This window comes from Nanorana parkeri, unplaced genomic scaffold (genome assembly GCF_000935625.1).
Source record: "Nanorana parkeri isolate BGI_ZX_2015 unplaced genomic scaffold, ASM93562v1 scaffold1681, whole genome shotgun sequence".
Taxonomy (NCBI): Eukaryota; Metazoa; Chordata; class Amphibia; order Anura; family Dicroglossidae; genus Nanorana; species Nanorana parkeri.
The window spans coordinates 95,870-109,599 of record NW_017307949.1 but is presented as its reverse complement, the minus strand read 5'-3'; the positions used below and the strand labels follow the sequence as shown (position 1 = coordinate 109,599).

The window sequence follows — 13,730 nt, the reverse complement described above, 5'->3', positions numbered from 1 at the left end:
TTTAAATTAAAAAACATACCGGTATATCAAAATATAAAGAGCAATGCTGGATATGTCCACATTTACACTTCAGCAGCAGAGATCAGCCTTTAAATTGATGTCTCTTACACAACACAGTATATATTTTAGATTTCTAGTATCCTGTAGAATGTGCAATGTAAAAATTGTCTACTAAATAATTATATACAAACACTTACTGCTGTGACTTTGGACCTAATGCTTTGCCACAGTGTCTTCACATCATATGAGTTCACCACAGACATTGTGTTCCACACACGGATCATGCTGTCACCTACTCCAACGGCCAGACATCCGGCAGCCACAGGGGAGAAAGCCAGGCTGTACACAAAGCCACCCAAAGAACTCAATGACCAGCAGCATGAAAGGGAGCCCAGATCCCAACATTTCACCTGCACATAATTCAAAAAGTTAAAAAGCATAACAACAAGAGAACCGCCTTTTATTTTTATGCAAGACTAAAAATAATAGTAAAAGTTCACCCAAAACGGATGTTTTGCTTTATGAGTGGATGCTGACTGAATGACTCACACCGTGGTTTTACTACCACTCAGAAACACAAGTGAGGGTAAGCTCTCTCCTAGATTTCCCACCTCACACCTCCACTCTTTTTGCAGCCATTACAAAGCTCGAAGGGTATTGCTCTGTCAGCAAGACCGTGAATGATTGGTCTTACACAATGTAGAATGAAGGAATGATAAAGTGACAGTAAACTCAGGAGTTAAATCTTAAAAATACATTCAAAGTACCTTAACTATTACCACAAATGTATCTTATTTGTGTATCACTCAGCTATAGATCCTCAAATCCTCTCTAAATTGGTGCCGACACTGTCCTTCCTTCCGGAGGGTGGCTACTTTTGTTCCCCATGGTCCCTGTGTGTGTTGTAAAGTAGTCACCGCTCCAAGCTCGCTTCCTTGAAAGACTACAATCCCAATAAAAACTACTAAATAAAACATAAAATTGTAGTCCATCACGTGAGCGAGCTTGAATTACACTTTGAATACTGTCATGTATGTATAATACTGTCAAGGCTTTGACTTGCATTTCACAATTACAGTTTCTTCAGAACTCACATCTCGGTCCATAGATGTAGACAGAAGCAGTTCCCTCCCTTCTTCGGTCACAAGAGAACAAAGATTGAAAATTATTCGGGTATGGTTTTGTCCTTCTGAAGAGCCCAGGAGACTCCATTTTTGTTTCCCAGATTTTGTCAGATCCCACAAGAGCAGCTCCCCTCTAGAGACAAGAAAATTGTTTGGTCACATATTCTAAAAAATAGCAGTGCTCTTTCTTATAAGTAAATGTGCCTATAGTCTTCCAGCTGTATATCCGCTGTGTGAGAGGAACTGCTGCCTCTGACTGTTTGTCTCATGATATTTGGAGTGAGATTCCATGATGCAATTACTGTGCTGCTTAAAATTGTCTTTATTGCCAATAGCGACCTGACACTTCTGCTCATCTTCCACAGGTTAGGAATTTAACAGAAGAGTCTAATTGCTTTTTTATGGTGGCAAGATCATTTTCTTTAAACTAAAAAAGTCACTGCTGGCAGGTAGGCTTTTGCTGCAAATGAAAATTAAACAGTGGTTCCACTTTTAACATGTCAAACAGAGACAAAACATAATACAAAAGTGATACTCCACCAATGATGTCCAATCCTAGCAGTGAATATTAAACAATAGAATCAATAAGTGGTACTTACAAGAAATTAGCTTTTTTTCGAATAAGTTATTCCCAAAATGTCACACTTCACCACCTGTGGGTGAATCAAACTCACCAGAAACAAAGACCTCTATAGCAGAAGATGTAATGAGGTCACCAGTACACTGAGGTCCACATTATCAACCTGTTGTTAGATAAACATGCTATCACAAAAGATCGCAACGTTTCGGAACCAGTGTTGTCCCTTCATCAGGCAAAACAATGTGACACAATGTCTGGTGAAGGGACAACACTGGTTCCGAAACGTTGCGATCTTTTGTGATAGCATGTTTATGTAAGAGCAATTAAGGACAGATTTTTAATGTGGACCTCGGTGTAGTGATGACCTCGCTGCCTCTACTGTCTTTATGGCGCCATCCTCTGGCCATTTCAATACCCACTGCAGTTGCAAGAAGAGATATGCCGGTCTAGAGTGTGTTGGAATATCTTTAACCACTTCCGGGCCGCAATACGTACATATATGGCGGCCCGCAGAAGTGGTTCTTGGTGTAATTTTAAAAAGCTGACACTGGCTATACAGCCGCCAGAACGTTTGTTTACCGATCGGCGGATCGAGCTGCCCCCTCCGCCGGCTTCCCCGGGTTCCGCTGTCTCCCGGGCTTGTTAGCCCCCTATACAGCAATAAGGTTAGTGTGAAAAAAAAAGTGTTTCAAAAATAAAGTTCTCGCCCCCCACATACATACACTAACACGCGTAGGTGCGCCTATGTGCAAAAACAAAAATTGCGCTGCACATGTTACATATCGCCGCGAGCGTCAGAGGAGAGCAATAATTCTATGGCCATTGATCACGGTTAGCACTAAACTGATGAGCTTTTAAAGTGTCCCCTATAGGAAATTTTTGGTATTGAAGATTTTTTGCGGCTTCACAGGCAAAGCAATTTTAAAGCTTGACATGTTTGGAATCTATTTACCCTATGTAACCCCATATTTTATATTTTACCAAAAAATTGGGTATTATATTCTGTTTCTGTGCAATAAATTTCATCCTAAAAATACTGGTTTGATAAACATTTGCGCAAATACTGTGCAACATAAAATTGCAACTAGCATTTTTTTTTTTTCTATAGGGCTTCTGCTTTCAGAAAATATATAATTGTTTGGGGGTTTGAAGTGGTTTTCTAGCCAAAAATTCAGATTATATCATGTGTGCGCAAATGTAAGAAATTAAAGCTCTATAGCAGAAGGTCATAAGCACATGCGTTTGATAGGACTCTGATTGGGGGTTAATCATCCAACCCAAAAGTATGCATAGTGATATGGCTCAGAAATAAGCAGATAAAACAAAAACAATCCAATAGTGTAATAAAGAAGTCTGTTGGGATGAAATGCGTAGGATGTTTCTACATAGAGTACATCATTTCTGCTGGTTCCCAGACTATGGAGAGGCAGCCAACGTTTCTAGCTGTGCAGGTTTTACCAGTGCCTGCCAGTTACATAGGCTGTGGGACCCACTGTTACAATAAAGTGATGCTTTTATGAGTTATGCTTTTAAAATAAACAGTATTACACTACTGGATATCTGTCCTGTGCATAATAAAATAAATAATTCCTAAGAAAGATCAATTGATTTATTACTAACCCAAAACAACTGGACAGTAACTGCGTAGGATTTCCACGTGACCAGTAGAGAGTCAGCCAAAGGCGCTCCTTGGTGGTTGGATCAACGCCACCTCCACGGCGCTTCAAATAGGGCAACTTCAGTGTGGAAACACCTATAAAAACACACGAGAGATAGCAGTTACAGGAAGTGATGAGAAATCTCTTTAATGTGCACATAGAGTGCAACAAAATAGTTTTTGTTCAGTCAAATGGGGAAAGTTTAGAACATGTCTGTTTATTTTAAAATGTATTCAATGCCAAAGGGTTTTTTTTCCTCGATGGAGTAGGGAAATATTAGCAACCCTGTCAAGTCTCTGTCACTGCTAGGAAGCTTCACCCCTTAATTATCACAGAGACTGAAAAAGTGCAAATCCAACATTTGAGTTGCCACAAGAACAGGAATAAAGGGGAACTTTTCCAGTTGGGACATGTCTTGCAGTGACACTTTGTTCTCTTACTTTGAAAAGATTTCCTATTGCTTCCTATTGTGTCTTTGTGACAGCAAATAAAGGAATATTTCAACAATGTGACATAGTGGCAAAAAAATAAATAACCCGACAACTGTGACTTTATATATGCTTTAATATCTTCCTCTGACAACAGCTCCCCTCATTTCTTGTCTTGCTGTCATGGGACAAGGAGTAAAGGAGAAATCTCCCCAAAGGCATCACACACAGCAATAAAAGAAAGCAAGCAACACAGCAATAACAACTTGGTGTGCAAGGAGGAAAGTGCCAAAAGCAGAATGGATAAAGTCCACATTTCATTTTACTTTTTTTTTAATCATAAAAAGTCTACAAGATTCTGAACTTCAAAAGGGCCCCTACATCAAAATGTGGTACAGGTAAACAAAGCATGTATTGGACTGATACATTTGGAGGGATTCTGAGGGGTAACTAATTTGAACACACCAGATACTGGTTAAGGCTTTTAAAAAAAAAACCCGCAAAGCTGCAATACATTTTTCTTGGGTTTCGTTTTTGATAAATACTATATACAATGTAGTTTTTCTCTCACCTCTGATCTACAGTATCAAATTAGCACCGCCAGGTGCAGTTCCTCTCATCAGCAGTACGGCATCTGCCATTTACATGCTTTTGTAACATGTCAGCTTACTTAGAATTGCTTCTTACATGCTTTTGGCCATAGACTCTTGTAATGGTCACTTACAGTCTCTAGTTACACCAAAGTGATCTTTTGCAATGCCTTGTAGCAGAACCCAATTTACTTGAAACATCTTGAACTGACGGTCTTAGTGCCGATGTGGTATATGTATTGTCTGGAGACAGCAGTGTGGAGGAGAGAGGGGAGGGGGAAACGAAAGATGGATGTGCAAGTGTTAACTCTGATAGGATCTGCCCTTAGTGTCTGCGCAGGTTCTCATGAACACGCAGCAGCTTCTACAAGCTGCTGTTACTCAATGGGAGTGGAAGATCCCAGCAATATTGTCGGGATCGCTCCTCAGCACAGAGCTTAGCCCCACCCGCAGTATATTAGACTTTAAGCATTTGGTGCATTTTTGATTAACGTACTCCTGTATCATAAGGAAACTAAAAATAATTTAAAAAAAGGGTATAACCCATAGTTCTCCTTTAATTACTAGTGGTTCAACTGCTGCGTTTCGGTCAGATTTTGCATGCAAGTAACTTTAAAAAACAGCTGTCGCCTGCAGGTCAATGGAAACAGGCATCAGCTTTCATGAGCCAGTGTGATTGCATATAGCGGACCTTATGCTAAAGAAAGGGCAACCCTTGTATACAGCAACACAGTTAATAGTTCGATAATGCCACTGTGTCTTTACCTCACAAGTATGTTGGTATAGTATTCATGTTTTCTTTTTCTTTATATGATGCTGCATACAACTTTCCTATATCAGTGTTAGTATGCAGAAGCACATGCATGGTTTACATAACAATGCAGCAAGGTACATCAATCCCTGGGGCCCACCTTTTCCTGTAGAGGAATTCCATATACGGATAGTCTGATCTTTGCTGCCCGAGGCCAGGTAGCAGCCCTTGTTCTCAGTCTCTGGCAGGAGGTCTCCGTTGGCTGTATTTTGCTCGGCTGCAGATGAAAAGAAAGAACACAGGCTCAGGATGGGATCCGGCACAGAAAGCACAGAGTGCAGACACGTACAGAGCTGGACTTTTTTTTTACCAAGTTCTAAGGAACCAATATAGATGTTAGATGCCTTTAGAGTCTAAATTTATTCTAAATCTATTATTCAAATTAAAGGGAAACTAACCTGTATTTTCAGTAACACATCTTGAAGTACAATTAATCTTTCAGATCATTGCTGTTCACATTTTAAAATTTTATTCACGTCTTACACATTTTTATCACTTTTAAACAGGCACCCCTGCATGTTATAATGTATACCTGATTTTTGCTTGGAACTACCTTAAAATACATTTTTCTCTCAGTGAAAATACTGCTTCCTGCCCTCCAATTCCAGTGCTCGGTGCTGACAAACTTGAGTAACAGCCACACCCCTCACACACGCGATTTGTAGGAAGGTCAGGGGGTGTGTCTGACCAGTCCTGGTACTGAGTCCTGAGTGTACTAGGTCTACCGCTGCTGCCCATTGGACTACTCAGTCACATTAAAACTCCCTACGTAGCTTCTGTAACAGGAAAATGGAGCTAAGATTTTGAAAATCAAAAGGTTGTTTGTACAATGTTTAAATGCATATAGTATCTTTTCTTGTGACTTCAGTTGGGCTTTAAAGCCGTCTCCATTTACTAGGCTCCTGCCCTTCTTGGATGTCCCAAAGCTGAAGCCACACTAATATTTCTGTGGCTCTTGGACAGCCAAGGAGAGGTGGACATCTACACAATCATGAAGTAATATTCAGAATACTCTTTATAGAACATTTTTGCACAGATCCATCCCACTTATCTCCATCTTTACATAGGTTCCTGCACATCTGATGTCTCAAAACTGCACACACTGTAAACACTTTAATGGTCGCATACAGTAACTGTAAAAGAGCCTTCCAGTTAATTGAGGTAGGGTGCTTCCATGGTTTAGTGGCAGCACAGGTTGGGTCTAGTTCTCTGCTGCTTTTTTGTTCTTACACTTTGGTTTTACTGTGAACACTGACCTGTACATTAGACACTCCTGACCCCTGCACCTTATGTATCCATGAGCCCTTTGCTCTGTGTGTTGTACACTCCTGTCCCCTGTGCTGACATATTATATGAGACATTTTACCAAGTATTACATTTAGTTCACATATAAATTGATTCAAAAATCATCACCACTTCACTCTAGGCAATCAACTAAAGCACAGCGCTTTTACATGCTTTACAGGATTTGTAACTCTCTTTTGCCACTCTAGTAATCCATCCACCCCACCAGACAGCACAGCCAGGTCCTATAACAAGAGAGTTACAGGTGTTTTGCTAGTTTTATGTAAAAAGGAATTTAATTTGTTGTAATGAACCCATATCTAGATTAAGATTTATACCTGCCTGCAGTTTGTCCTCTAACTGCATATCAAATACTTCTAACATACGTGGCGTGACAATTTAAATCCCTGGGGATTAAGCTTCGCTTATTGCTAAAAATTGTGGCATGAGTAAGAAAATCACAAGATTGGCTGAACAGAAAAATATTTTGGAGTGTTAGGCTGGGCACACACCTTACAACCATCGCAAGACTTTTGTCTTGCGATGGTTGTAAGGTACTTTAAAAAACGTACGATCTGCCTATCTTGCATAGGCAGATCGTACTTGCGATGATCGCAAGCCACGCCCCCTGAGGGGCGGGCTTCCGATGACCGCAATGCCGAACGGGCAGTGTGCGCTTGCGCACACCGGCCCGTACGGCTTTTATCGTACCGACATGCCACAAACCCGCCGAACGTCGTACGATGCTCGGCGGGTTTTCGAACATGTCCGTAAGTTTAAAGTCGTGCGACCTTACAGTAGTAGAGGTCGCACGGCTTCCACACACCTTACGATAATCGTACGATCGTGGGATTTCCCGCGATTATCGTACGATTATCGTAAGGTGTGTGGGGACCTTAAAACAGTTCATTCCGGTATATTTCAAATCTGTATTTAACCCTTTAGAGAACTATGTGAAGTGCTAAAGCTATCTAGGAGACCTTGCTACTGTGCTAAACAAAACAGAATACATTTACTGTACATTTGCTTTGCATGCTGATTCGACAAGCAAATCTGTGCCTCTGGGTAGTGCAGCCTGTGCTGTGCAACCTCCCTCTCTTGCTACAACAAACACTGAGTGGACAGATTATTATGACCACCCCATCAGTACTTCGTTGGGCCACGAGATGACTTTGTTGGGCCGCCTCATGACTCCACGAGATGTTGAAAGGTGATGCGATGAATCTGACACTGCACTGTTGCCCTTCTGTTGTCTTGTACCAGTCTTGCCACTCTCCGTTCTGCCCTAACATTGACTAGTCGCTGACGGCCACAATTCGCACGTTCAGACTCAGATTTTTGGCTGACAGTCCAGTCTTTAAACACTTTAACAACAGCTGCTCTTGAACATTTTACGAATTCTGCTGTTTTGCTGATACTTGCACCATGGCTCAGAGCGCCAACAATCATCCCACGTTCAAAGGCTGCGTTTTTACATCACCGTTTTACAGCAATTCTGAAGATAAAACCAGCAACTTTAGCAATTCAGCGAGATGGGCCAAAATTACAGCTAGAATAAAAAATGTTTTTTAAAAGTGTTGTTCCAAAAGGTAGGCTATGTGACCTTAGGGAGTTTTACTGCAAAGATTTCACGACTGACTGAAGTGTAACTTTAAACAACTTGTGAAATATACGGAATACAAATGAAACAAGAGTCACTGCACAAACCGACACACAGAGAGAACGGCTGAATAAAAGATGTGTTTTATCTCTGGAAACACCTGGACGTCAGTGGATTTTTCTTAAAAGATTAGCCAACTGATATACCTGGTGCATCCTCAAGCTTTTGATTCAGCTCTTCCTCTCGGGGATGCGGGCACCATGCCAGGCAGTGGATCTCATCATCATGTCCTCGCAGACGATGCACCACATCTCCTCTGCGGCTGATATCTATGAGGACGATCATGCCGTCCTTGTACCTGGGAGAGATGAGACACATTACTAATGTTGATCCCAAGATAGCAGCATCTTCTGCCAGTCACGTCACATTCAGCTGCAGATCTGGGCAGAATGAAAAAAAATGGCCACTTTATAGCATTTATCATCCATGAATAGCTTTATCCCTGGATCAGACAGATGTGTTATCTGGATAATGCCCAATGCTAGGCTAGTAAAAGAAAATAAATTGTTACATGGTAGCTTTCAGATACAGAGGCCTTTGTTTTATAAGGCACCTAGCTACTTGTAGATTTCCGTATTCTACTGGAACAAATTGTCAATCATCTTTCATGGATAGAAAGGTGACCAAATATTTGCAATTCTGCTCAACCAATTATGTGATTGCAAATTGCAACTTTAAAGCTAGACTCGGGGCAAAAAAAAACACCATTTAAATATACAGTGAGTAAAATAAGTATTTGATCCCCAAGAAAAACATGACTTAGTACTTGGTGGAGAAACTCTTGTTGGCAAGCACAGAGGTAAGACGTTTCTTGAAGTTGGTTACCAGGTTTGCACACATCTCAGGAGGGATTTTGGTCCACTCTTCTTTACAGATTTTCTATATTTTCTTAAGGTTTCTTGGCTGTCGCTTGGCAACTCAAAGTTTCAGCTCCCTCCATAAATGTTCTATAGGATTGAGGTCTGGAGACTGGCTAGGCCACTCCATTACCTTAATGTGCTTTTTCTTGAGCCACTGCTTTGTTGCCTTGGCGGTATGTTTTGGGTCATTGTCATGCTGAAAGACCCATCTTCAGTGTTCTGGCTGAGGGAAGGAGGTTCCCATCCAAGATTTTGCAATCCATGGCCCCGTCCATTGGCCCCTCAATGCGGCAAAGTCGGCCTGTACCTTTAGCAGAGAAACAGCCTCAAAGCATAATGTTTCCACCTCCATGCTTGACTTTAGGGATGGTGTTCTTAGGGTCATAATCAGCATTTTTCTTCCTCCAAACATGGCGAGTCAATTTAATGCCAAAGAGCACAATTTTGGTCTCATCTGACAACAGCACTTTCTCCCAATCCTTCTCTGAATTATTTAGATGTTCATTGGCAGACTTCAGACGGGCCTGTACACGTGCCTTCTTGATGAGGACCTTGCAGGCGCTGCAGGATCTCAATCCATGGCGGTGTATTGTGTTACCAATGGTTTGTTTGGGGACTGTGATCCCAACTGCCTTGAGATCATTCATAAGCTCCTCCCGTGTAGTTCTGGGCTGATCCCTCACTTTTCTCATGATCATCCTTACCCCATGAGGAAAATCTTGCATGGAGCTTCATACCGAGGGCGATTGATGATTATTTTGTATTCCTTCCATTTGAGAATAATCGCTCCAACAGTTGTTTCCTTCTCACCAAGCTTATTTCTGATAGTCTTGTAGCCCATTCCAGCACTGTGCAGGTCTACAATCTTGTCCCTAAGGTCCTTTGACAGCTCTTTGGTCTTGCCCATGGTGGTGCGGTTTGAATGGAAGATTCTGTGGACAGGTGTCTTTTATATACATAACGAGTTGTCGTTATGAGCACCTTCTTAAAATGACAGGACTAATCTGTGCATCACATAGCCAGTCTGTGGGAGCCAGAATGATTGTTGGTTGGTAGGGGATCAAATACTTATTCTACTCGCTGAACTGCAACTCAATTTATAACATTTGTATCATGTGTTTTTTCTGGATTTTTGGCTGATATTCTGTCTATTATTTAAAATACACCTGTTAGAAATATTATAGACCTTTAATTTCTTTGTAAGTGGGCAAACGTACAAAATCTGCAGGGTATCAAATAATTATTTTCGCCACTGAATTTCTAAATAATCACAACAGATATACTGCAAATCCACTCTGCGTGCACTAAATGGCTTTGCATGCTCAGATATTTTCTATAAAAGTAGTGACGATAACCTATGCAGAAGTTACCGGTCTGTATTACTGTAAACTCCTGCACAGTGATTAAGTGCAGAAGTTGTTTCATGCTCTGCTACTAAGCAGATATGAAAGAGATATACAAATGGTTTGCGGTCATCACCAATAAAAGAAAGGCATGGAAAACAATAGATACATTGTCAAACGTTCTAACACATCCCCACTCTATTACAAAACATGATTTTGTGTCCCCAGTGGTAAGATTTCCTTTCATTACTTGTCCTGATGGAAATGAGAGTAGATCTCCCCAATAGAGACACACAGAGCATTAAAAACCAAATAAAGACTCTAGCCTTTCCTTGGTCTATCCAAAACATAATAAAAAGTTTTGACTGAAGCTGGGTTTCCAGTAGTTCCCAAGATATTGGCCAGTAAAATGACATGCAGGTCTTGACTTTTCGTGTTGAAGTCAAGCTGTGCCACCTACTCAGCCTCAATATTATGGGGTAAGGCGCTAAGCTTAACTTTTAAAGAAAAAAAATTGAGGTTTGCGGATAACTTCAGTTTACGTTACCAAGACTGCTACCAAGTTTACTTTAAAAAATAGTAAAGTTAAATTTCGGAAATGGAAAAAGAAAAGAAAAAGAAGTTTCTACAAAATGTGATTAGCATATAACCTACCCCACAGCCACCAGGTCCTCCTGGTGCGGAGAGCAGGCAAGGCAGAAGATGGTCCTCGGCTCAGGAAAGAACTGCTGCCCGTCATTACGATTACTCCAAAAGCAAACCACTATTCCCTTCTCATCCCCAGTCACCAGCAAGTCCTTCACCAGAGGAGACCAGTGCAGGGCAGAGATTGTGTTCTGGAAGAACAAAAAAAAAAGCACCATGATCATATTGTCTGGTCTCTTCCAACCAGCAGAAAGGGGAAGGGCTTCCAGAAGAAGGGGTGCAAAATCTCTGGGAACATGGGCTGGACTTTTTAGAAGGAACAGCGAGGGGACTTTATCAAAACTGGAGCAGCTGTGCATGGCAATCAATCAGCTTCTCTCTTTCATTTTCAAATCTTAACTGAACAAACTGAAAAGAGAAGCTGACATCTGCTCCAGTTTGGATAAATTCCCCCCAATTTGTTTAATTCCTCATTTCATATCCTTAAACTGTTTTCCAATAGTAAGAGAACTATTAACATATTTCAGACTTCACACACAAAAAGCAAGGTGCTCCGGCCTCCCAGACTGTAGACTCAAAAAACACTGACAAGCTACATTACACGCAATGTATTTCAGCTGGAGTGACGGTATTCCCTACAGATGTTAAATGCTTTCAGTTGCAGGATTAAAAGCAGCCTGGGAGTTCAGAATGATGAGGTTTTTTTACACTGAGGTCTGGCAGCATGATACCTGCACCCAAGTTCCCAGCTCCACCCACCTTCTGTATTACAAGGATGCCACAACTTGATTCCCCAATTACTTCTCTTTACTTGAAGTGCAGAAGGAGGATGAGACCCTATGTTAGGCCTTGTACTGATTATGTTGCGATACCACGATGTTAGCGTTATCTAAGGATGGACAAAAACAGCGCAACCCTGCCCCCAATCTGGATAGCCTGATGCAGTCCTTGGGCTGTTTAGGGCTACCCAAGGTGCCGGGTCATTTTAACACACAGAGGTTTTCAACTTGTCTGAACTAAAATCTTCTGAGAAATCTGCCTTTCTATGGCCACCCTAGTACACTTATTTCAAGAATCGGTACTTAAAAAGATATGCAAGCTGCCAATGCTGGCATCTCCTGAAAATACTAGTCTGGCTGTAGGCTGTAACTTAATTCCAGTGGTAGAAGCAGTCTGAAGATGAAGAAGTTCTGACTTGCCTGGCTGCATGCTTGTTTTGGGTTTGTACCTTGAAAAGAAAGTCAGATTAATCCGGGTCACTAGCATTATCAGAAGGAACTCATCAATGGCAGCCCACAAATGCCATGTTTCCTTTAATAAATAAAATCCACTAAAATTGCGGTACAGTTTTGACAGAAATTTAGCTTCAAGTTGTGCAGTGCAATGTAATCTAAAATGACACCAACTGGAGAGCCATCGATATATATTATGTGTGAACAAAAAGAAAACATCAATCACAACATTCTAGTAATAAATTACAGAAAAAACCCACTGTTTATTGAAGGCTGCTTTGATTCGGGTGCGCATAAAGGAATCCTGTCATTAATAGAAGATCGTAGAGCATTTACATTGTGTGGGAGTAACCCGTCTTACACGGACATAATTCGAAGGCTGTGTGGGTTATATGAAGATGGCCTAATTTTTAGCTTTATACATTATAACTTTACAATAGGCCATGGTTAAAACCGATGTCAGGTATTTTTTGCTGTTTCTCCCATTGGGGAGATTGCCCCTTACTTTCTGTCCTAGAGGCACAACAGAATAGAACTCCTGCAAAGTGAGGAAACGTTGTCTAGTTTGTCATCATTTTCTGTTTGAGTGACAATGGTCACCAGGGCAAAAAGAGAGGGTGAGTCTCCACAGTGGGGACATAAGCAGGAATAAAAATCTCACAGAGGTTGTAGCCCTTCGTTCTCTCTATACAAAACAAAAAAAGAAACCTTTATTGACAATTATTACCCCGATAGACAATTATTACCCTGATAGAAGTAGTCGTTCAGTATCAGATTTTCATGAGCAATAATGAAGAACCTACCCGATGGAGCTTGTGCTCAGTCACAGTGCTCTTTGTGACAGTGTCCCACACTTTCACTGTCCCGTCATCAGAGCTGCTGGCACAGATGTGAGACTGACCAGAGTAGTGGGAGAAGGCAAAGCCAGAGACCCTCTCTGTATGTCCGACCAGCTCCCCTGAGAGAGAAACAAAGAGAGAGAGATAAAAATAGATTCCTTATCCAAAGCAATACAACAATGTGTCCATATAAAAGCTCATTACTCAGACTGGAGAATAGACTCATGGGCTACAGAACAGTTTCTCAACCAATGGTACCGCTATCAGAACTTCTGCCAGATTCAAGAAAGGGGTCTTCTTTTCAAAGGAAATCTAAACAATTAAAGGGGCTGTCATTGATGACTTCTACTTGACCACAGTACTTGCCTGGATGTGCAACTGATCCAATGGCTTCAGTATATTCCAAGTCACAGACTGAGAAACCAGTATGCAGATTACGAGTTCTAAATTTGCTCTTGTGATCTTGTTCCTGTCGGTGTCTCAAAGTACTGAAATGCAGTGACAGCCGAGTAGTATTTGTGAGATGTCACAAGTGGCAGCCTCTGTATATCGTTTTTTTAGGGTTTCCTTTAATACTGCTCTGTATTAATCAATACATGACTAAATGCATTTTATTTTGAATGCAAGCAGTGTAAGTACCTTAATGTGACTTGGTATTAACCTCTTGCAATTCCAT

The 13,730-nt window shown here is 41.2% G+C and overlaps 1 protein-coding gene across 1 annotated transcript in view; it reads right to left on the bottom strand.

Moving 5' to 3' along the window:
• The window catches only part of GEMIN5 (gem nuclear organelle associated protein 5), a 50,671-nt gene that overhangs the window by 34,680 nt on the left and 2,261 nt on the right, over nucleotides 1-13,730 (bottom strand). Inside the window, exons 3-9 of the mRNA XM_018571114.1 lie at nucleotides 13,019-13,173; nucleotides 10,993-11,174; nucleotides 8,282-8,433; nucleotides 5,292-5,408; nucleotides 3,325-3,457; nucleotides 1,095-1,257; nucleotides 198-410 (exon numbers count right to left, since the gene is read on the bottom strand). Of these exons, the coding sequence (XP_018426616.1) occupies nucleotides 198-410; nucleotides 1,095-1,257; nucleotides 3,325-3,457; nucleotides 5,292-5,408; nucleotides 8,282-8,433; nucleotides 10,993-11,174; nucleotides 13,019-13,173 (1,115 nt within the window). The remainder of the gene's footprint in view (nucleotides 1-197; nucleotides 411-1,094; nucleotides 1,258-3,324; nucleotides 3,458-5,291; nucleotides 5,409-8,281; nucleotides 8,434-10,992; nucleotides 11,175-13,018; nucleotides 13,174-13,730) is intronic.